The sequence below is a fragment of the Xenopus tropicalis genome, chromosome 9, assembly GCF_000004195.4.
Source record: "Xenopus tropicalis strain Nigerian chromosome 9, UCB_Xtro_10.0, whole genome shotgun sequence".
Taxonomy (NCBI): Eukaryota; Metazoa; Chordata; class Amphibia; order Anura; family Pipidae; genus Xenopus; species Xenopus tropicalis.
The window spans coordinates 79424835-79450604 of record NC_030685.2 but is presented as its reverse complement, the minus strand read 5'-3'; the positions used below and the strand labels follow the sequence as shown (position 1 = coordinate 79450604).

General features: G+C 38.1%; 1 protein-coding gene across 1 annotated transcript in view; it reads left to right on the top strand.

The window, feature by feature from the left end:
• The first annotated feature begins 352 nt into the window (after positions 1-352).
• Positions 353-25770, top strand: part of kynu (kynureninase) — a 64281-nt gene continuing 38863 nt past the window's right edge. Inside the window, exons 1-6 of the mRNA XM_031893167.1 lie at positions 353-531; positions 1582-1702; positions 7012-7094; positions 16662-16723; positions 21153-21224; positions 23979-24053. Coding sequence (XP_031749027.1) covers positions 360-531; positions 1582-1702; positions 7012-7094; positions 16662-16723; positions 21153-21224; positions 23979-24053 — 585 coding nt within the window. The 5' untranslated portion in view covers positions 353-359. The remainder of the gene's footprint in view (positions 532-1581; positions 1703-7011; positions 7095-16661; positions 16724-21152; positions 21225-23978; positions 24054-25770) is intronic.

Below are 25770 nucleotides of genomic sequence, written 5' to 3'. Positions count from 1 at the left end.
TACTAGCCTACGTCATGGCAGATGGTAGCTATAGGATATCACTACACAAAGCACTGGGTACAACTGGACACAGCACATAGTTATTTGCCCCCAACAAAGTAAACAAAAGAAAAGCAAACATTGTAAAGGGAAATCCCACTAATTCCGAAATGAATGAGCCTTAAAATGCTTTTGGGGTTCTTGGTCTGTGGATGGCACCTAAAAAGCAGGAGTGTAGATTTCTACCCACACCTTTTCTAAAATTTACCCATTATATGATTTATCCTTGTACAGTAAGTGGTGTTGAAAAGTACATGTGAAGTTATGTTGTTTGGTTTTCATTTTTAGATAAAAATCGAATATTCCAGTCTCCACCCTAAATGAGTATGACTACAACTCACACATCCCCTCTAGAGACATTGGGGGACATTGCCTCCCAGCTTGGGTACAGCCTTCAGGATGAGAAGCTGGCACTTCACTTGGATGATCAGGATGAATTAAAGCATCTTAGACAGTGCTTTCATGTTCCAAAAATAAAGGATATCCCAACAAGTAAGACTTTTTTATTCTTGTTCATTGTATGTGGTAAATTCAATGTTAAGCAAATAATTATATATATTTTTTTAAAATGGTCTCATTTTTCCTCTGTAATAATAAAATAGTACCTTGCAGTTAATGATAACAAAGCTGCATGAATCCATATTTTTGGCAAAATAATTATATTGGGTTTATTTAATGTCTAAAGGATTTTTTGTAGCCTTAATGCAGAGATCCCCTACCAGTGGCTCGGGGGCAACATTTGCTCACCAACCCCTTGGATGGTGCTCTCAGTGCCCCCAAACCAGGGAGTTATTTTTGAATTCCTGACTTGGGGGCAAGTTTTGGTTGAATAAAAACAAGATTTCCTACCAAATAAAGCCCCCTGTAAGCTGATAGGGTGCATAGAGGCTGCCTAATAGCCAATCACAGCCCTTATTTGGCTCCTCCATGAACTTTTATGGTGCTTGTGTTGCTCTCCAAGTCTTTTTACATTTGACTGTGGCTCATGAGTAAGAAAGGTTGGGGACCCAAGCCTTAAAGGAACAGTAACACCAGCTTTAAAGTAATAAAAATATAATGCACTGTTGCCCTGCACTGGTAAAACTAGCGTGTTTGCTACAGAAACCCTACTATAATTTATATAATAAGCTGCTGTGTAGCCACGGGGGCAGCCATTCAAGCTAGAAAAAAGGAGAAAAGGCACAGGTTACATAGCAGATAACAGATAAGTTCTATAGAATACAATAGTGTTTTATCTGTTATCTGCTATGTGCCTTTTCTCCTTTGAATGGCTGCCTCCATGGCTACACAGCAGCTTATTTATATAAATTATAGTAGGGTTTCTGTAGCAAACACGCTAGTTTTACCAGTGCAGGGCAACAGTGCATTATATATTAGTTACTTTTATACACTTTCATTTTTTGGTGTTACTGTTCTTTTAAGGTATGGAGATACAAATTATGGAAAAAATGTGTTTTACCTTAATTATTACTGTATTGTATTTTACCTTAACTGAAATTCAGCTTCAAAATGTATTTGACACCATATGTATAATCATTCTAGCTGACAAGTCATTGGTTAATGAAGAAGATGACTGTGTATACCTCTGTGGCAACTCCCTTGGACTTCTTCCCAAGACTGTTAAACCCTACATTGACGAGGAACTTGACAAGTGGGCAAAAATGTAAGAAATGAACAATATTAATATACTCATTAAGCTAGCAAGAACATAATTCTAAGATGCTTACTTGCTACACGTGTTTACTCCTTAGTCTACTGTATATCACTATTTTGTCTACTTTTGACTGTCATAATACCACAAGGTCCTTTGTATGATGGTAAATGATCTTTTAAAGCTTCATAGTTTATTGTCCAACCAAAAGTCATCACCATTTAAAACCTGCTTTTGTCCAGAACCAGTATCACAGTCAATAATTTGTACCGTAATGACATCTAAAAACTCTTTCTAATGACACATCAACATCAATGGTCAAGCTGATTCCAGGAAGAGAGTAGGAAATTTATGAAGGAATGAGTGCCAGGCATGAGCGAGCACTGGGTCCAAGCCATTACCATCTTGCAATAAGTAAGCCCATTAGCAGCACTTAGTGCCAAACCCAACGACTGCTTTCTCTGCATTCCTTCGTGATTAGGGAGCCAATATAGTAAGTGCTAACGAGGAAAGCAGAGGTGAAAGGCGTTAGAGCTCATTAGCAGCGATGGACATTTAATCATTTGTAGCAAAGTTGTATGTATTGTGTGGGTTCAGTCACATGGATCAATAATTGTGATGTCATTTTATTTGGTGACAAAAGGGTATATTTATAAAGAAACCATCTCCTCCTCCTTCTTCTGGAATGTGGAACATTATACTCTACATTTAGGGGCAGATTTACTAAAACTCCATCATTTCTCATTTTTTTTTTTATTTTCAAATTGGACTAAACTTGTTTTCCCAAATGTCCAATATTTACTAAAAAAAAAAGTTGCAATTCGAAAAAGTTGAGTCTTTGGACAAAACCCAGGGAAATCTCTAAAGTTTCAAGACGAAAGAAAGAACTTCAAGGAAAGGGACCTTTGCCATTGACTTCTACATGAACTCGGCAAGTTTAACGTGGCGAATTGTCGAATTTAGACTTGTAGACATTTAGATGCATAGCAAATCTCAGAAAAGACTATTTTCTCTGCAACTTTTTGCTATAAAAATTCAAGTTTAAGAAAAAAAAAATTGATGGTTTGTAAATCGGCCCCTTAATGTTCCAGCTTCAATGTCCTATTACTTTATATTTTACAGAATTAGCTGTGGTTCTGTGGGTTAGGGTTACTGACTGTAGGGGAAGGTGCTTTTCTTATGTAGTGTTGATGGTTTATAAGTCTGGAGAAGACATGAAGATTCATTCATTGAGTACACACATCAGTCACTCTAAATTCCAGACTTTTCAGCACAATTGCATCCAATTCTCATTAGTTAACAAGCTCAAATGTGTCAATTTTGATGCATTGTGGGCAACTTACCCTGCAGTGCTGGGATTATTGGGAAAAAAACACTCTAATACAAGTAAATAACCCCCTAAGGTTCCGACCCTTTCTTGATCATGATAGAGACCCAAGTGAGGGTCAAAACATTGAAATCTAAATGTTAAACCATAATTAATACAAATGTAATAAGGCAGAGGCATCTGTCTGCATTTTAACTGCGTTTTTACCTCTTGTATCAGCCACCACAGTGCAACACCTTTTTTTTTTTTTTTGGATGCATCTCCCTTTTATGTATTTCAATTTTTCTTTTTATTTCTCTAAAAAATATTAATTATAGTTAGAAAGTTATGTTTCTCAAGCTTCTACAAAAAAAGGTCATTATCATTATATAGAGTCATTTTACAAACTTCCACTCTGAATAGTGATGAGCGAATCTGTTTCGTGTCCTGAAGCTTTCAAAAGAAAAATGGCGGCAAATTTGTGAAATGGGGGAAATGCCTCGCATAACAATTCTTTTGATGAGAGAAAATTCTTTTTGGCGCGAGACAATTCTTTTGATGCACGACAATACGTTCGATGTGCGAGACAATTCTTTTTTGACGTGCAACAATTCTTTTGACGCTCGCGACTAGTGATGAGCGAATCTGTTCCGTCGAAAATAACGCATTTGTGGCACGACTTTTTTGTCTCCCGCGTCTTTATTTTGTCTCCCGATTTAACAAAGCCGAAACTTTTTGACGCGCTGCAAAATTTTCTGTGGCAAATTTTCACAAAAGTTTCATGAAACAATTCGCCTATGCCAATATTAGGAAATTCGCTGTGAATCCATACCGAGCGAATTTTTTTTGCCAGGTATGGATTCACAGCGAATTTCCTAATATTGGCATAGGCGAATTCGCTCATAGAGATGTAGCGAACTGTTCGCCGGCAAACTAATTCGCGCGAACATCGGGTGTTCGCGAACGCGCAAGTTCGCGAACTTTCCGCGTATGTTCGCAATTTGGGTTCGCCGCATTTTTTTTTCGCTGCGTTTTTCTCTGCGTTTTTTCTCAGCCTAAAAAATGCACAACCACACATGGCGTTTTTCAGCCTAGTACTGGTGTAAGCAAATCCCGTTTCCATGGTGCCAATAGCGCGAAATAGCAAAAAACGCCACGTATTTCCGCTAGGTCTGCCCGTTTTTACGCAACGCTTTTTCAACAAAGTATTTTTTAGAGAAGTTTTTGCCCTTGATCCCCCTCCTGCATGCCACTGTCCAGGTCGTGGCACCCTTTAAACAACTTTAAAATTAGTTTCCTGGCCAGAAATGGCTTTTCTAGGTTTTAAAGTTCGCCTTCCCATTGAAGTCTATGGGGTTCGCAAAGTTTGCGAATATTCGCGCTTTTTGGCGTAAGTTCACGAATTTTTTTTTTTAGGTTCGCTACATCCCTATTCGCTCATCACTACTCACGACAATTCTTTTGGCACGGGCGGCACTTCTTTTGATGATGGTGACAATTTTTGGACGTGAAGCAAATTTTTCCGCTGCAAATTTTGTCCTGCGCGAAAATTCGCTCATCACTACTCACGACAATTCTTTTGGCGCGGACGCCACTTCTTTTGATGATGGTGACAATTTTTGGACGTGCAGCAAATTTTTCCGCGGGGAATTTTACCGTCTGTTTTGCAAAAAAATCCGTCAATGGCGAAATACAGGAAATCCGCCGCAAATCCATGCCTGGAAAACTTGAACCCAAAATGTTTCCACTACATTGACGAGGCTAATTATGTCGGTACCTAGAATAAGAAAGATGAGAAAAATATAAAATCTCTGCATAGCATTTTTAGACTGCAAATGGGACACATGGTGCTTAATGCCAGCAGCAAAAATGCCATTATCTCTGTTGATTATAATGAACTACGCCGCCTGATTTTGAAATGAGATCTAACAGCGGTTTGTAACAATCACCTTAAATGTACCATATTTACCCTAGAATATTACAGATTGGCTTGCACACACCATGCTGTGGATTGATTATTAGTTTTTTTAGCAGCCAGAGGCTTAACGTGAAGTTTGATAACAACCTAAACATCGTCTTATCCTTTAGCAAATCTTTAAAAATAACTTCTACGAAAAAGTAAAAAAATGTACAATATTTCTCAAAGGCAAACAATCGATACAACACTGGCTGCAAACCGGATCTTATAAAAATGGAAATTGCAATTAAAATAAAATGAATGCTGCTTCTGGTTGCTCAAGCTTTGAAGAACATCCAGGAATGGGGGAAATGACTACAGAAGTAATAATTAGTCAATGTTTTCATTTGATCTTTCTAGAATGGTTTTCAAAGAAAATATTTGACAAATATAGTCAGTGATTTATTCTGTGGTGTTTAACTAACAGCAAGACAGGATATTTTGGATCTTTATTAAAGCAATACTGTCATGGGAAAACAGGATTTTTTCAAAACCCATCAGTTAATAGAGCTTCTCCAGCAGAATCCTGCATTGTAATCTGTGTGGTTTTTTTTAATATATTTAATTTTGAAATTTCCCATGGAGCTAGCCATATTCTTCATTTCCCAGGGTGCCACAGCCATGTGACCTGTGCTCTGATAAACTTCAGTCACACTTTACTGCTGCAATGCAAGTTGGAGTGATATCCTCCCGCCCTCCCAGCAGCTGATCAGCAGAACAATAGGAAGGGAGCAAGATAGCAGCTCCCAGTAGGTATCAGAATAGCACTCAATAGTATGAAGTCCAAGTCTGGCTTGGGACTCCTCCAGTTACATGGGAGTAGGAGAAACAATAGTTTAGCTGAAAGCAGTTCTAATGTGTAGTGCTGGCTCCTTCTGAAAGCTCAGACTCAGGCACACTTTACTGCTGCGCTGCAAGTTGGAGTGATATCCCCCCCCTCACCCCCAGCAGCCGATCAGCAGAACAGTGGGAAGGGAGCAAGATAGCAGCTCCCAGTAGGTATCAGAATAGCACTCAATAGTAAAAAAAACCAAGTCCGGCTTGGGACTCCTCCAGTTACATGGGAGTATGAGAAACAATAGGTTAGCTGAAACCAGTTCTAATGTGTAGCGCTGGCTCCTTCTGAAAGCTCAGACTCAGGCACACTTTACTGCTGCGCTGCAAGTTGGAGTGATACCCCCCCCCCTCCCAGCAGCCGATCAGCAGAACAGTGGGAAGGGAGCAAGATAGCAGCTCCCAGTAGGTATCAGAATAGCACTCAATAGTAAGAAATCCAAGTCCGGCTTGGGACTCCTCCAGTTACATGGGAGTAGGAGAAACAATAGGTTAGCTGAAAGCAGTTCTAATGTGTAGCGCTGGCTGAAAGCTCAGACTGAGATGCACTGAGATGGCGCCTACACACCAATATTACAGCTACAAATACATTTGTTGGCCCAAGAATAACATTTTAAATGGCAGAGGGAATTATTTGCTATGTAAACAATGTAATTTAGAAATAAAAAGTACCCCATAAAAATCACAACAGAATCTCTGTAAGTAGGTTTCTAACTTTCTAACTTCTTACATATCTAAGTTAAAGAGGGGATATTTAGGGGTCTATCAGTTTACAATATAGTGGTGAATGACTCAGTAGAACCATAGAATGGAAACATTTGTATTATAAAGTAGGGCATTTGTTGCCAATAAATAGGTTTTTTTTATAGGTGCTGAATTACAAATACCAGCTTTATATACAAAAAATATATATTTTCTGCATTTAGTGGTCCAAGGCCCTTGGGAATTTCAGGGATGTAAAAACTTAATAATCCTTTGTAAAAAGAGCTAAGCAATGATTGGACATCTACAGATCATAAATATCCGATTCATTCTGTGATTCAGTGTATTAAGATTCAGTTCCCCTAACTCTTATAACTTCAATTTATTAAAAAAAAAAATTAATTATTTTTATGATGCCATAATTTTTTTTCATTATTAATCATTTAGAACTGGTTCATTTTTAAAATATATTCTTCATAACAAGTAAAACATAACATTAGACTATATATTTTTGTATTTCAGGGGAGTTCATGGTCATTTTACTGGAAAACGTCCGTGGGCTTTATGTGACGAGTGTATTGTGGATCTTATGGCTACAATAGTAGGTATGTTCAAATACATTTATCTTTGGATAAAGCACTTACTGTGTGGTCAAAACAGCTTTTACCAAATAGCTACTTTTGGTCTTCTGTTGGTTTTCTCCCCAACACCTCACTCACTTCTTCATATACATCCATTCAAGACTTTGTTTTTGGCCTGCACCCCTTCTATGGAATCCCCTCCCACATTCCATCTGACTTCCAGCCAATCTCTCAATGCTCTGCTCAATGCCACTCACTGTGCTTATTTCTGATTGGCCATCCCCACACCTTGTGTCTCATAACCCTTCTTCTTTTAGATTGTAAGCTGTACTGAGCAGGGGCTCTTTAACTCTTTATCAGTTATCAGGTTATATTTATAGGTTATACACCCATTTATGGGAAATCACAGTGAAAGTGTTGATGCACCATAAATACATGTTATTAATAATAATGATGATAATCATAATATAAATGGGTTTAGTCACCATGTTAGGCAAGAGACATGGTTGCAGTAGGACCTTTGACTATTACCAAGTTTGGCCTACTGTCAAGTATGTTCTTGCTACATTACTAATCAGCCAACATTTGCCCAAGAATATCAGCCTAATTTCTTCCAACAATGATGCCCTGTTCTGTCTCAACTCTACCAACCACAGGTACAGGAGGCATGAACAAGAAATGCAGATTCTTCAAAATTTTGGGCAATTGTGTGGTTTTTTACATGTCCTTTCCTGTCTCCTGTAGTAAGAGTCTCTCGCTTCCTATTATTTGCACTAGAATTCATATGAACTCCACCACTGAAATGGCCTATAAACCCTCCCCAAATCAACCTGAAATAGAAGTAGTGCTGGAAGCATCATCAGAGGCATGTCCAGGGTTTGTATTTGGCTTGGCCAAAACATACCTAAAAAAATATTGCGGTTGATGTTTTTGGGAACGAGGGAAAAGCATTATTTTTCTTAATATAAAATTGTATGTTTTTCCAAAAGACACAACGAAACAGAGATTTGAAAGCAAAACAATCAGACTATTTTTTGAAGTTGATCAGCCATGTTAATATCTTTTAGATAGTACACGATAAACACAACAATAACATTTATTCGTCTGAAGAGCTTAAGTTTCTATTGTGTTCAAGACATGCAAGGGCATATCAGGTAATTTGAAGGTACAAAAAGAGTATGCTTGGATTCCTGCTCATTTGCTGTAGTGACAGAAATGTTAATAGATGAACAAAAAACATATATATGCAATATAAATATTCTTATCATATTTTGAGATGTTGGCAGTGGGGCACTTTCAAATGAGCAATTTCTATAAATGTTAACAAAACAGGTCATCTTTGACATTTTAGAGGTCCCAAAAGTGGGAACACGGGAATTATACAGGTATAGAACCCGTTATCCAGAATGCTCGGGATAAGGGGTCTTTCTGTAATTTGGATCTCCTACCTTAAGTCTATCAAAAAATTAAACCCAATAAGATTGTTTTGCATCCAGTAAGGATTAATTATATCTTAGTTGAGATCAAGTACAGGTACTGTTTTATTATTACAGAGAAAAAGGAATCATTTAACCATTAAATAAACCCAATAGGGCTGTTCTGCCCCCAATAAGGGGTAATTATATCTTAGTTGGGATCAAGTACAGGTACTGTTTTATTATTACAGAGAAAAGGGAATCATTTAACCATTAAATAATCCCAATAGGGCTGTTCTGCCCCCAATAAGGGGTAATTATATCTTAGTTGGGATCAAGTACAGGTACTGTTTTATTATTACAGAGAAAAGGGAATCATTTAACCATTAAATAAACCCAATAGGGCTGTTCTGCCCCCAATAAGGGGTAATTATATCTTAGTTGGGATCAAGTACAGGTACTGTTTTATTATTACAGAGAAAAGGGAATCATTTAACCATGAAATAAACCCAACAGGGCTGTTCTGCCCCCAATAAGGGGTAATTATATCTTAGTTGGGATCAGTACAGGTAATGTTTTATTACAGAGAAAAGGGAATCATTTAACCATGAAATAAACCCAATAGGGCTGTTCTGCCCCCAATAAGGGGTAATTATATCTTAGTTGGGATCAAGTACAGGTACTGTTTTATTATTACAGAGAAAAGGGAATCATTTAACCATGAAATAAACCCAATAGGGCTGTTCTGCCCCCAATAAGGGGTAATTATATCTTAGTTGGGATCAAGTACAGGTACTGTTTTATTATTACAGAGAAAAGGGAATCATTTAACCATTAAATAAACCCAATAGGGCTGTTCTGCCCCCAATAAGGGGTAATTATATCTTAGTTGGGATCAAGTACAGGTACTGTTTTATTATTACAGAGAAAAGGGAATCATTTAACCATTAAATAAACCCAATAGGGCTGTTCTGCCCCCAATAAGGGGTAATTATATCTTAGTTGGGATCAAGTACAGGTACTGTTTTATTATTACAGAGAAAAGGGAATCATTTAACCATTAAATAATCCCAATAGGGCTGTTCTGCCCCCAATAAGGGGTAATTATATCTTAGTTGGGATCAAGTACAGGTACTGTTTTATTATTACAGAGAAAAGGGAATCATTTAACCATGAAATAAACCCAATAGGGCTGTTCTGCCCCCAATAAGGGGTAATTATATCTTAGTTGGGATCAAGTACAGGTACTGTTTTATTATTACAGAGAAAAGGGAATCATTTAACCATTAAATAATCCCAATAGGGCTGTTCTGCCCCCAATAAGGGGTAATTATATCTTAGTTGGGATCAAGTACAGGTACTGTTTTATTATTACAGAGAAAAGGGAATCATTTAACCATGAAATAAATCCAATAGGGCTGTTCTGCCCCAATAAGGGGTAATTATATCTTAGTTGGGATCAAGTACAGGTAATGTTTTATTACAGAGAAAAGGGAATCATTTAACCATGAAATAAACCCAATAGGGCTGTTCTGCCCCCAATAAGGGGTAATTATATCTTAGTTGGGATCAAGTACAGGTACTGTTTTATTATTACAGAGAAAAGGGAATCATTTAACCATGAAATAAACCCAATAGGGCTGTTCTGCCCCAAATAAGGGGTAATTATATCTTAGTTGGGATCAAGTACAGGTACTGTTTTATTATTACAGAGAAAAGGGAATCATTTAACCATTAAATAAACCCAATAGGGCTGTTCTGCCCCCAATAAGGGGTAATTATATCTTAGTTGGGATCAAGTACAGGTACTGTTTTATTATTACAGAGAAAAGGGAATCATTTAACCATGAAATAAATCCAATAGGGCTGTTCTGCCCCAATAAGGGGTAATTATATCTTAGTTGGGATCAAGTACAGGTAATGTTTTATTACAGAGAAAAGGGAATCATTTAACCATGAAATAAACCCAATAGGGCTGTTCTGCCCCCAATAAGGGGTAATTATATCTTAGTTGGGATCAAGTACAGGTACTGTTTTATTATTACAAAGAAAAAGGAAATCAGTTTTAAAATTCTGAATTATTTGATTAAAATGGAGTCTATGGGAGACAGGCTTTCTGTAATTTGGAGCTTTCTGAATAAGGGATCCCATACCTGTACTTGGTCATCATTGTCAATTGCCAATTATCTTTATTCACATAATGGGCAAAATTCAATTTGATTGGGAAAACTTATCTCTTATTTTTTCTCATGAACCATAGAAACCAATAGGGGAATTTGGAATTAAATTAGGAGATAAGTATTGCTCCTTGAATCAAATCTGGTCCTATATTTCTTTGTTAAACCTGTGGGCTGACTAGTCAGATTAATATAAGGTCAGCCTGTTATGTTTTTGTCTTATGGGTTCGATTATTTCGCCCCCTTGATTATATCTGCCACCAGTTACATAAGATTACAGCTATATTTTGAGTTGGCTGAAAAAAATGACATTTTTAAGGTCATTGGCGTAAAATAAAAAAGTTTCCAAAGCAAATGGATCACTGCAATTCCCACTGTCAGTAAAAACTGAAGATGAACGTGGAGACTTTTAAGTGCTGACTCCCAGTATGAAGAATAGAATGGGCAAAATGGAACATTGGTTCAGCATTGCCAACAAGCTGATTCAGCAGAGCTCGGAGCTGACACAGAAGCGCAATGATGAAGTGTGTATGCAAAAGGCAAAGAGCATTTAAATTAGAATGATTGGATTACTATTCATTAAAATACTATTTTGTGATTTATAAGGCACTATGCAAAGCTTGAATCAAAACCCAGCCATTATTAGTTCTGTACCAACCTTCTGCTATTAATCATTCCTGGAGCTGAAATGCTCCTAACTTTAAATGACATAAATTCTATAGATACAAACTCAAACTAAGTCTTCAAATATACTTAAAGTATAACCAAAACTTTTTTTTATAATAATATTACTGTCTCAAATGTAGCTGTCACTCCTGGACGGGTCCTTCTGATCTCCAACTTCTCAGTTCCCAACACTAAACTTGATGGTGATGTTATCTTCTAGAAAGGTTTAAGCCATTGATCGCCAACTAGTGGCTCATAAGCAACATGTTGTTCACCGCCCCTTTGATGTTGCTCCAAGTGTCTTCAAAGTAGGTGCCCATCTTTAAATCACTAGCTTGAAGGCAAGTTTTGGAAGCTTAGAAACATAGTATAACCTGCTGAAGGCCAGTTGCCCACATGGAGCTACCAAATAGCCAATGACAGCCTTTATTTTGCATCCAAAAGGCACTTTGTTCATTTTTGTGTGGCTCCCCAACTCTTTTTCCATCTGAATGTGGCTCCCCAACACTTTTTACATCTGAGTTTGGCTCCCCAACACTTTTTACATCTGAGTGTGGCTCCCCAACACTTTTTACATCTGAGTGTGGCTCCCCAACACTTTTTCCATCTGAGTGTGGCTCCCCAACACTTTTTCCATCTGAGTGTGGCTCCCCAACACTTTTTCCATCTGAATGTGGCTCCCCAACATTTACATCTGAGTGTGGCTCCCCAACACTTTTTACATCTGAGTGTGGCTCCCCAACACTTTTTACATCTGAATGTGGCTCCCCAACACTTTTTACATCTGAGTGTGGCTCCCCAACACTTTTTACATCTGAGTGTGGCTCCCCAACACTTTCTACATCTGAGTGTGGCTCCCCAACACTTTTTACATCTGAGTGTGGCTCCCCAACACTTTTTCCATCTGGGTGTGGCCCCCCAACACTTTTTCCATCTGAGTGTGGCTCCCCAACACTTTTTCCATCTGAGTGTGGCTCCCCAACACTTTTTCCATCTGAGTGTGGCTCCCCAACACTTTTTCCATCTGAGTGTGGCTCCCCAACACTTTTTCCAACTGAGTGTGGCTCCCCAACACTTTTTCCATCTGAGTGTGGCTCCCCAACACTTTTTCCATCTGAGTGTGGCTCCCCAACACTTTTTCCAACTGAGTGTGGCTCCCCAACACTTTTTCCAACTGAGTGTGGCTCCCCAACACTTTTTCCATCTGAGTGTGGCTCCCCAACACTTTTTCCATCTGAGTGTTGCTCCCCAACACTTTTTCCATCTGAGTGTGGCTCCCCAACACTTTTTCCATCTGAGTGTGGCTCCCCAACACTTTTTCCATCTGAGTGTGGCTCCCCAACACTTTTTCCATCTGAGTGTGGCTCCCCAACACTTTTTCCATCTGAGTGTGGCTCACCAACACTTTTTACATCTTAGTGTGGCTCATAAGTAAAAAAGGTTGGGGATCACTGGTTTAAGCCTACAAACCCAAGTCATGATACAACACACTTGCTTATTCTGTACATGACCACATAAAGCTACTGTTGATTCTGGGCATTAGCCAAAGGTAACACCATACCCATCCCCAAACCCTTTGTGAACAGCCATGGTCTTGGTATGCCACTGACATTACCCAAATGTAAATGTTTACTTAAGGTAAATGGATAATTTAGAAGATGATACACAGAGAGGGACAGAAGAAGTGCAAAGAAAAATGAAAATAAGGATAATATAATAAGGTAAAATAGCTGAAAGATAGTCGTTCCTGAAAATAATGCACAAAAAGTAATTTTGTCCAGCACTTAACTTTTCTTAAACCTCCCAAAAAAAAGTCAGATTTTTTGTAAATTGAAATGGGTGTTTAAAAATGATTTGGGTTGTTTGAAAATCAGCCAAAATCATATTTAATTTTACTCAACATTATTATTTCCCCAGTATGTTCGATATCTCTGTCGTTCCCATCAGTTTGAACTAGAATGATACACGTACATTCTAGAGTCTCATTTTGCTTTATTGTATTCAGGTTTATATAAATGTCTGGATTTTTAGGACCTCTATGAAATTTTGAAAAATTCCCTTGACTTTATGGATACCTAAATGACTTCATCCCATCTGTAGTCTGTACTGAGTCATAATATACTTTTGTCAGAATTATTGTATGCCCTTTTGCAGTACTGAGTACTGGAACAGCGTTTAAATCTGCCTGAATAGAGTTACATAGTTAAATATTTAATTTGAGTTGAAAAAAATACAGTAGTCCATCAAGTTCAACCCCTCCAAATGATCCTCAGTGCATATATATATATATATATACAGGTATAGGACCCATTATCCAGAATGCTCGGGACCAAGGGTATTCCGGATAAGGGGTCTTTCCATAATTTGGATCTCCACACCTTAAGTCTACAAAAAAATTAATAAAACATTAATTAAACCCAATAGGATTGTTTTTCCTCCAATAAGCATTATTTATATCTTAGTTGGGATCAATTACAGGTACTGTTTTATTATTACAGAGAAAAGGGAATCATTTAACCATGAAATAAACCCAATAGGGCTGTTCTGCCCCCAATAAGGGGTAATTATATCTTAGTTGGGATCAAGTACAGGTACTGTTTTATTATTACAGAGAAAAGGGAATCATTTAACCATGAAATAAACCCAATAGGGCTGTTCTGCCCCAATAAGGGGTAATTATATCTTAGTTGGGATCAAGTACAGGTACTGTTTTATTATTACAGAGAAAAGGGAATCATTTAACCATGAAATAAACCCAATAGGGCTGTTCTGCCCCAATAAGGGGTAATTATATCTTAGTTGGGATCAATTACAGGTACTGTTTTATTATTACAGAGAAAAGGGAATCATTTAACCATGAAATAAACCCAATAGGGCTGTTCTGCCCCCAATAAGGGGTAATTATATCTTAGTTGGGATCAAGTACAGGTACTGTTTTATTATTACAGAGAAAAGGGAATCATTTAACCATGAAATAAACCCAATAGGGCTGTTCTGCCCCCAATAAGGGGTAATTATATCTTAGTTGGGATCAAGTACAGGTACTGTTTTATTATTACAGAGAAAAAGGAAATCAATTTTAAAATTCTGTATTATTTGATTATAATGGAGTCTATGGGAGACAGGCTTTCTGTAATTCGGAGCTTTCTGGATAACAGGTTTCCGGATAAGGGATCCTATACCTGTACTAAGCACTGTTCAGTAGGAACGTCCCTACTAAGTTTGCTTATAGCCCATACATAGAGATACCATAAATCTGTGCCACACAGGCATTCCCCATACTAAGGGGGGATTTACTAATATTCATATTTTATTTATTTATTCTTTTTATTACTATTTGTATTTTTTTGCTCTGAAACTTGAATTTTTTGCAGACAAAAACCCTATGATTTTTTTCATCATTTATTATGGAAAAAAACACAAACATGCATAAAACACCTCAAACACACACCTACCCCATACCCAATAGGCACAATAATATATGTAAATGCTCTACATTCTCAGATGCATATACAGGTATAGGACCTTTTATCCAGAATGCTCGGGACCAAGGGTATTCCGGATAAGGAGTCTTTCCGTAATTTGGATCCAATAAAGATTATTTATATCGTAGTTGGGATCAAGTATAGGTACTGTTTTATTATTACAGAGAAAAGGGAATCATTTAACCATTAAATAAACCCAATAGGGCTGTTCTGCCCCCAATAAGGGGTAATTATATCTTAGTTGGGATCAAGTACAGGTACTGTTTTATTATTACAGAGAAAAGGGAATCATTTAACCATTAAATAAACCCAATAGGACTGTTTTGCCCCAATAAGGGGTAATTATATCTTAGTTGGGATCAAGTACAGGTACTGTTTTATTATTACAGAGAAAAGGGAATCATTTAACCATTAAATAAACCCAATAGGACTGTTTTGCCCCAATAAGGGGTAATTATATCTTAGTTGGGATCAAGTACAGGTACTGTTTTATTATTACAGAGAAAAGGGAATCATTTAACCATTAAATAAACCCAATAGGACTGTTTTGCCCCAATAAGGGGTAATTATATCTTAGTTGGGATCAAGTACAGGTACTGTTTTATTATTACAAAGAAAAGGGAATCATTTAACCATTAAATAAACCCAATAGGGCTGTTCTGCCCCCAATAAGGGGTAATTATATCTTAGTTGGGATCAAGTACAGGTACTGTTTTATTATTACAGAGAAAAGGGAATCATTTAACCATTAAATAAACCCAATAGGACTGTTCTGCCCCCAATAAGGGGTAATTATATCTTAGCTGGGATCAAGTACAGGTACTGTTTTATTATTAAAGAGAAAAGGGAATCATTTAACCATTAAATAAACCCAATAGGACTGTTTTGCCCCAATAAGGGGTAATTATATCTTAGTTGGGATCAAGTACAGGTATTGTTTTATTATTACAGAGAAAAGGGAATCATTTAACCATTAAATAAACCCAATAGGGCTGTTCTGCCCCCAATAAGGGGTAATTATATCTTAGTTGGGATCAAGTACAGGTACTGTTTTATTATTACAGAGAAAAGGGAATCATTTAACCATTAAATAAACCCAATAGGGCTGTTCTGCCCCCAATAAGGGGTAATTATATCTTAGTTGGGATCAAGTACAGGTACTGTTTTATTATTACAGAGAAAAGGGAATCATTTAACCATTAAATAAACCCAATAGGATTGTTCTGCCCCCAATAAGGGGTAATTATATCTTAGTTGGGATCAAGTACAGGTACTGTTTTATTATTACAGAGAAAAAGGAAATCTGTTTTAAAATTCAAAATTATTTGATTAAAATGGAGTCTATGGGAGACAGGCTTTCTGTAATTTGGAGCTTTCTGGATAATGGGTTTCCGGATAAGCAATCCCATACCTGTTTTAACATTCCAATGAATACAAACGCCCATTGTGTCCCATTCTAAAAGCAAAGTTATTCATTGGGCGCTAACATTCTGATTCCTCCGTTTTATATTTTAGATTTCATTACAGTTCCGGCTTTGTTTCTAACACCCTCTCGGAGACGTGTTTAGAAGTAAAGTAGAATTTTTACGAATTCAGCTGAAAGATAATGATAGCTATAAATCATCCGCCCGTTCCCAGCAAAACGCAGCTACTTCATTATCTTTTTATTTCTTACACCAAATGAGGGGAATAAATTGCTTCCAACCTTTATTCCTGTGAAATATTAAAAATATGTTTACTTTTTTTTTTCCCCCCTGCTCTTCTCTATTCAGTAGTTTTTCCTATTAACAGAAATTATTGGCTAAAAAAAGAAAATGCTGAGTGAACCGATATTCTATCATTTCGCAGGTGCCAGAAAGGAAGAGGTTGCGTTAATGAATGGGCTGAGTGTTAATCTGCATCTTCAGATGGTGAGTTACCTCTCCCCCAGCCGTGTGTGTCTGTGTGGGGCTGTACAACAAGCAAAACTTGGGGGTTTTATTTGTAAATCTAGGAAATAAATACTAAAATGGGGTTTTCTAATCGTAAAAAAATAAGCCTTAGATTAGGGTATCAATTAGTGATGGGGAAAAAAATTAGCCAAGGCATGGGTTCACAGTGAATTTCCGCCGTTGGCGGATTTTTCGGCAAAACGGGCGTCAAAATTTGCAGTGAAAAAAATTTGCTGAGCATCCAAAAATTTTGTCCGTGTAAAAAAAAAAAAAAGTTTGTATTGTCGCGCATCAAAAAGAATTATCTCTCTCATCAAGGGAAAGATCCCTTGATCCCGAGCATTCAGGATAACAGGTCCCATACCTGTATATATATATTAGTACAGGTATAGGACCCATTATCCAGAATGCTCGGGACCAAGGGTATTCCGGATAAGGGATCTTTCCGTAATTTGGATCTCAATACCTCAAGTCTACTAAAAAATCAATAAACCATTACTTAAACCCAATAGGAGTGTTTTGTACCCAATAAGGATTATTTATGTCTTAGTTGAGATCAAGTACAGGTACTGTTTTATTATTACAGAGAAAAGGGAATCATTTAACCATTAAAGAAACCCAATAGGGCTGTTCTGCCCCCAATAAGGGGTAATTATATCTTAGTTGGGATCAAGTACAGGTACTGTTTTATTATTACAGAGAAAAGGGAATCATTTAACCATTAAATAAACCCAATAGGGCTGTTCTGCCCCCAATAAGGGGTAATTATATCTTAGTTGGGATCAAGTACAGGTACTGTTTTATTATTACAGAGAAAAGGGAATCATTTAACCATTAAATAAACCCAATAGGGCTGTTCTGCCCCAATAAGGGGTAATTATATCTTAGTTGGGATCAAGTACGGGTACTGTTTTATTATTACAGAGAAAAAGGAAATCAGTTTTAAAATTCTGAATTATTTGATTAAAGTGGAGCCTATGGGAGACAGGCTTTCTGTAATTCGGAGCTCTCTGGGTAATGGGTTTCCGGATAAGGGATCCCATACCTGTACATGTCATGATCTCCCAAAAGGAGTAGATTATTTTTATCTCCACACAAACATTTGTACGCTCAGACAGTTTTTCTTACTCCAAATACATCAAAGTCAATGGGTGTTTTTTTCTCATTCCAAATGCATTAAATCAGTGGGTTGTTTTGATGAGACTTTTTTGTTTCAGCCACATTTTTCTTGGCGACTTTTTTGTCAATGGTCATTTTTCTCACTCCAAATGCATTAAAGTCAACGGGTGTTCTTTTGTGGTGACTTTTTTATCTTGGCCACATTTTTCTTGCCGACTTTTTTTGTCTTGGCCACATTTTTCTTGCCGACTTTTTTTTATCTTGGCCACATTTTTCTTGCCGACTTTTTTATCTTGGCCACATTTTTCTTGTCGACTTTTTTTGTCTTGGCCACATTTTTCTTGCCGACTTTTTTTGGCTTGGCCACATTTTTCTTGCCGACTTTTTTTTATCTTGGCCACATTTTTCTTGCCGACTTTTTTTTATCTTGGCCACAATTTTCTTGACGACTTTTTTTTATCTTGGCCACATTTTTCTTGACGACTTTTTTTTATCTTGGCCACATTTTTCTTGACGACTTTTTTTTATCTTGGCCACATTTTTCTTGTTGACTTTTTTTGTCTTGGCCACATTTTTCTTGCCGACTTTTTTGTCTTGGCCACATTTTTCTTGCCGACTTTTTTGTCTTGGCCACATTTTTCATGTCTGCATTTTTTTTTTCCTCAGTTTAAAAAAAAAAAAAAATTGCCTATGGCAAGATGTGGAATTTCGCTGCAAATCCACATATTTAATCAACCCCCACTACTGCAAATAAGGAATTGAAGGGTAAACTAGACCAAGTAGGGTTTGCCTCCTTATTAGTTGACAGCAGCTGAAGTTCTACCAGTTTTTGCCCTTTAATGCTTTCATAGTTCAAAAGAAGAGCTGTGAGATTTCACCGACTGCGTCGAGAGAATTGATGGCTCCCTCAGACTTTTTTTTAGCCCATCTCAAATGTTAGCCTTCCTTTCCCGGAGCCCCTGTCCCTCGCTATTGGCTGCCATACAGCCGCAGTGTCGCTAAGTACATTATAAAGTCAACGGAATATGATACCAAGAGCTGCCTAAACCCGTTACCGTCTCCGCACAACTCGCTGCGTATAAATCACTCCATTCCAAGTTTTTTGAATGTTAATAAGATTCACAAGCTCCTCTCTCCCACAGAAACTTTAGACCAGGACTATGGCAAAGATATTGCGTCTTTTTTTTTTTTAATTCTAACTCTTTTACTGTACTTGAAATCATTCATCATTCTTCCGTCTTATTTTTCATTTGTTGCAGAATATATATATATATGTCATCATATATCGGATTTTATCAAGTCATGGGAATATTGCATTATCTTATTCCACATGTGTAAACGGATTATGTAGTGAAGTTTAAAGTTATAAAAATGTACAATTCAATGAGTATTATTATATTATATAATGCTATTCACTGTTAAATGAAGTTGTCAGGGGGCCTCAGGAATGAGTTAAGCCACAACAACAGCAAAAAGAATCTAGCATTGATTTTTTTTTCCCCGATTTAAATTTTCTTGCGGCAAAATATGGTTTTCTCGCAGAAAAAACACAATTTTTTCACCATTTATTATGCCACAAAACGGCAACATATCCAAATGCAAAAATACTCCATCTAAGAGCTGATGAGATCAGGTAGACGTCAATGAAAGTCAATCTTTCTTACTTTGTGGTTTTAGAGGTTCTGGAGGGTTTTTGGACTTGTATTTGTGTGACAATAAGAAAAAGTCTTCTTTTGTTTGTGCTTTTTCAATTTGGATCTTTTACTAGACATTCGTAGTCTTCGTGAAAATGAGTTGTCATGGTTACATCAATTGGCATAGATTGTCCAAGGGAACTTCAGGCGGAAGTTCCCTTGAACTTGATGCATTTAGGTCTGTATAAATATATATATATAAGCAAGAAAATGAGCTGCACTCACCAGGACTTGGCGAAAATATAATAAGTTTATTTAAGAGGAGGAGCATTCAGGTTTACAGCGTCAAACCCACGTATTGTGGTGACTACCTGACAATGGAGAAGATGGGTTGAAGGTGGATTCCCTGTGGTTGTTATGCCTTTTAAAGGAAAACTATACCCCCTTACAATGTACTTTAGGTCTCTATAAAAATATATTGCATAAACAAGCTCATATGTAAGCTTTTTCTATGTAGAAATAAAACAGAACCTTGTAATTGATTCCAACTAAGATATAATTACCCCTTATTGGGGGCAGAACAGCCCTATTGGGTTTATTTAATGGTTAAATGATTCCCTTTTCTCTGTAATAATAAAACAGTACCTGTACTTGATCCCAACTAAGATATAATTACCCCTTATTGGGGCAGAACAGCCCTATTGGGTTTATTTAATGGTTAAATGATTCCCTTTTCTCTGTAATAATAAAACAGTACCTGTACTTGATCCCAACTAAGATATAATTACCCCTTATTGGATGCAGAACAATCCAATTGGGTTTAATTTATGTTTTATTGATTTTTTAGTAGACTTAAGGTATGGAGATCCAAATTACGGAAAGACCCCTTATCTGGAATACCCTTGGTCCCGAGCATTCTGGATAATGGGCCCTATACCTGTAATATGTGCTGTTGGTTAGTCCTAAATAGAAAATTGCCATTTTAAGAATTAAGGGCCACCCCCTGGGATCATAGGAGTCACAGTGCACACAAACAAGCCAAGGCACACATACATGCTAGGCCCCATCAGCCAATGAATGCCTTTTGCTCCCACACTACTTCTTCCTATTACAGTTAGAGCTGCATCACTTCCTGTCAGCTGATCTCTGAGGGAGCACACAGCCCATCACTAAATGGCGGCTCAAGGGAAAGGATGTAAAAGGGCAATATTTACTGATATATATATTCCAGTTTGATGAGATTCTTTAATAGGTCACTTAACATAATATAAACTGTTGGTTACGTATTCATTCTGGGGGTATAGTTTTCCTTTAAGGTACAAAAGGAGCTAGGAACTCTTTAAACAATTGGACCAATCTTTTTTTTGTTATTTAAAATCTGAATTTTGGTTTCGGAAAAGCTGGAGTTCCCCTTTAAAAATACAAAATTCCTTCTGTTTATATAAATCAACTTAAATTGCAGAAAAGAACATTAACAAAGCGACTCTACGCCCCGACGGCTCCTACATTAGTGAGGGAAAAGGGAAAGAGGCAAAAAGCACAGTTATTTAATCGGTTCAATGCATTAACTATTCGCTGCCCCCTTCTCGTACTGCCTGTTGTGCGATTAATATAAAAGCATTTTGTACTGAAAAACTGTTTTCTTTCCTTTCCAGCTCTCCTTTTATAGGCCGACAAAAGAGCGCTACAAAATACTCCTGGAAGCCAAAGCCTTTCCGTCTGACCACGTAAGGAACTTTGTTCGTATTTACAGCGTGATGCTAATCGCCGTTGCCAAGTAAACATTTCCCAGCGCGAATCAAAGGAAGTCAAATCAGAAATCTCTCTCGACCTATAGCCGCCGTTATTTCCATACAAAAGAAAAATTGATGTTACAGGAGAGGATTGGATTTTAATATTGATTTACTGTTCGTTTCAAAAGCCCTGCCAGCTTGTGGTTGCAATTGATGGCGATTCATAAATTTGCTATTTTATTTTTTTAAGCTGGATAAATAGCAGCGCAATTCTTTTCAACCTTACTGGAGTTAAAGCAGAACTCCTTCTCTCTCCATGGTGTATTTGGTGGAATGGTGTATTTGCAGCATAGGGGAATATTTATCAGAGTGACGTTAGAGCTCGGTCTGCTAGAGTGAAATTGCGCCACTCTCCATTCATTTCTATGGGATTTTTAAAAGAGTATTTATCAACGAGTGAAAGTTTGATAAATATGCCTTTAAAAATGCCGTAGATATGACTGGAGAGTGGCGCAATTTCACTCTAGTGGACAGGGTCGGACTGGGCCGCCGGGACACCGGGGAAAAACCCGGTGGGCCCCAGCAGCCCAGACCGACCCTTTCTGGCGCTCCCCAGTCGACTGTTCCTCCCTTGACGTGTTAAACTTATACGCGCTCAGGGGAAGACGTCGGGTGGGGGTCCATGCTGGGGGTTAGGGAGGCTCAGCAGGGGGTTTAGGGGGCCCCAGTGGGCCCTACACCCCAAGTCTGACCCTGCTAATGCACTGTGGCAATCTCTTTGAGAAATATACCCCATAGTGCAATATACTCAGTGTTGGACTGGGGTGTCTGGAGCCCACAGGGGCTGCCACCTCAGGGCCACCCACCCCAGTCACGAACTCCTGAAAGTCCCCCACATGCACAAAGTGTTGTGTTCTTTTACTTTTGCTGCCCTGTGAGTTGCTAGTAGCCACACATATTATATAGTATAGATCCAACATAAATCCAGTACCACAGAATCTATGGGCTGGCACGGGGGTGCTCTCCTGTCACTACCATATGTTCTGTGATATGCAACAAATAAAGGGTTAAAGGTTGTTTTCTCTATTTACAGACGGTGCAAATATGGAGTTTATAAATATTTATTCTCAGGGCTCCATCAATGTCTAATACTAATTTCTATTAGCAAGCTTAGAGATACATGTTCGGCATATAATCATGTCAGACTGAAAGATGTTGGGAAGAGGTCTCCATCTTTATGACCAGACAGATAGAGGAAACCATGGTCCAAGGCTGCTGTTCTATAACATACCCCCCCAGCCCTGTGCAGAATAGATAAGCCCAGCCACATCCTGGGTTGTACCACTTCTCCTGTTGCCCACTCTCAATTGCCCAAATGGTGTCACCCACATAAAATGATTGACCATATGCTTGTCTATTGGAAATTAAAGCCAATGACTGACATTAGGCTAGCTGTTGAAGAGAGCTGTAGTTAGGGTTGCCACCCAGCCAATATTTGACTGTCTTAGCTGGCAAACTAACGGTAGGCTATTGGCCATGCCCTGCAGCATATTGCATGTAGAAGGTGACCAAATGTAGCTCTTTGTTGTCCCCTAGATCTGAATTTTTTAATTGTAAGCTGAGGAAATTGCTAAATATTTGAACAGAAGGAATAACTTTGGCCATTGCCCAGTTGCAAACCAAGAGTGACCCCAGATGCAAAAGCCCTTCACATACACAGCAGTTACAATATGGCGGCTATGTATGTTCTATGTTCTGCATCACGCCCTAATCTTACAGATTTAAACCTATCTCTGTGAAACAGAATCAAAATCAAGTCTGAATTAGCCTGGTAGGGATGAAATAAGTTGAACTACTAAAGGGGAAAAACACATTCTATGTAGGAGTATGTTGGCATGACAACCAGATATCTAACATTATGCATAGAGGGATTTGGGCACAAAACGATACTGAAATGAACATAATAAAGTACATAAAGATGTGCTGTCTACTCTATAATGTCATAGGGAAAATGTTCTTGTTTTATTAGTAGGTCAATCATAATATTTCCCCTGTATACAAGAAACAACACCTTTAGCGGCCATGGCTGCCACATCCCCTTAATCACTTAGATTTCCTACTTCTCCTCTAATCCACTCAGCCCCCTCCCTCAGGAATTTACTTTGACTGTTGGCTAGTGAGCATGCTCAGTTCTCCTCAGCTCAGATTACTAAACACACCCTCCAGTCTAGCAGCCAATGAAGAGATAGCACTGCTGGTTTCCATAGAAACTCAGCTCTAGCTGTATGCACTCATTTTTTTCTCCCAACCTCCTCTCCAGAGCTCAGTTTAACCATTACAGTGCTCAATCAAAGCAAGACTTCTTATAAAAGGAATTTCTGCCTGTGTAAGCCTGCATTCTTGATGACATGTATGCTGAATTGGGGTCTTGTGTAACTGAGGAAAATGTGATGGTGCTGGCAAACAGAGGGGATATATGCAGTACACCTGATGTCATTTAGGGGGGGAGATGTGCCCAACAATTGCAGGAAAATGTAGGCTTTACATGCCCTTTAAACTGTCCTCACATTCATCCTAATCAGTGATTCCCCATTCATAATCCTAATTCTTTTACTCATCCCACTAACATGACGTTGCATAAATAATGTCATTGATTAACTCAAGCTGCTGGACCTTTATGTCTTTCATTTTATACACCAAGTAGGAATGGTGTTTTCCATCCATTTTAAACAATTCCTTATTTTTCAGTATGCTGTTGAGTCTCAGATACGACTGCACGGGCTGGATGTTGGAAAGAGCATGCTGCTACTGTATCCCCGAAAGGTTTGTAACCTCAGTTGGTTCTCATTTATGTTCTTCTGTTCATTTATGTTCTTCTGTTGATGTTCTTCACCAATGGCGAAATGCGGTAATTCACTGTGAATCCATGCCTGGCAATAAAAAAATGCTCATCACTACCCAGGAGTAGTAACCCATAGCAAGCAATAAGAAACTTGCTTTTGTACCTGCTGATTGGTTGCTATGGGTTACTGCTCCTTGGCAAACTTAGTGCCTTTTTTTACATTACCACTAATACCTGCTATAGGGCAAGATAGTCATTAAGAAATGGAAGGTGTACGATGACACCTTGACCCTCTTTAAGTTATATATTCCCACTGAGCTGGGTGATCAGGAGGAAGAAGATTAATCAGATAATAAAGGCAGTGATCCCCGACCAGTTTGACCTTTTTTTTTTTTTTTTTTACCAAAAAGTTGGGGAGCAACATAAGCATGGAAAACGTTCCTAGGGAGCGACCAATAAGGCCTGTGATTGGTTATTTGGTAGCCCAATGTGGACTGGTAGACTACAGGTCTACACATGGTCTTTATGCTTCCAAAACTTGCCACCAAGCCAGAAATTCAAAAATGAGCACCTATTTTGAGGCCACTGGGAACAAAATCAAAGGGCTTGGGACTGCCAAACATACATATAACAGTAATACCTCAATTATTTCATAATTCTGTTGGCACATTAGTTGAAACCCATTACTCCCCAAAGCCCACACTGACTCTGAATAAAAGATAAAGATATAAACCATAATTTGGAGGCAGGTGGCATTTTTGTGTAATTAAAGCCCCACGTTGGTTTTATTCCTCTGCTGATTCCCATGGTCTTCAGCCTTATTCAACATGAGTTTAGAACCACCCCCCTTTTCCAGGTCTTTCCCAGCTCTTCCCCAGTGCTGTGTGATGCCCCAGATAGCAGGGTACATATCTGCATGCACATCAGACTGCTTCTTGGTCCACCCAATGAAGTTTTTTTATGGGGTAAGTACTGGGCATAGAGAATAAGGGCAACAGTTATGGAACCCAGAATGTACAGTAAATAAAAGTTGCTCATTGGTGGGTCTAACATAGGCCTTTCCACTGTCCTCAATACTAAAGGTTGCATTTACTTTAACCTTAATATTATACATTACCAAGATGGAGCCATCCCTACTGAGAGCCATACTGGTAGAAGAAGAAAGTTATAGCATTGTTTCTCATACGCATAGACTAGGGGGCTGATTCATTAAAATTCTTTTTTTTCTGTCGTTGAAAGTTGTATTTTCAGCCTGAAAACTATAGGCCTGTTAGTCTGACATCAGTAGTAGGAAAACATTTGGAAGGGGTAATAAGGGATAGGGTACTTGAATACATTGCAGTTCACAATACTATTAGTTTGTCCCAGCATGGTTTTATGCGTAACAGATCTTGCCAGACTAATTTAGTCGCCTTTTATGAGGAGGTGAGCAGGAACCTTGATGCTGGAATGGCAGTTGATGTCATCTACTTGGACTTTGCTAAAGCGTTTGATACAGTACCTCACAGAAGGTTAATGATCAAATTGAGGAATATTGGCCTAGAACATAATATTTGTAATTGGATAGAGAACTGGCTGAAGGATAGAGTACAAAGAGTGGTGGTAAATGGAACATTTTCTAATTGGGCCAGTGTGGTTAGTGGAGTACCGCAGTGGTCAGTCCTTGGGCCTTTGCTGTTTAACTTGTTTATTAATGAC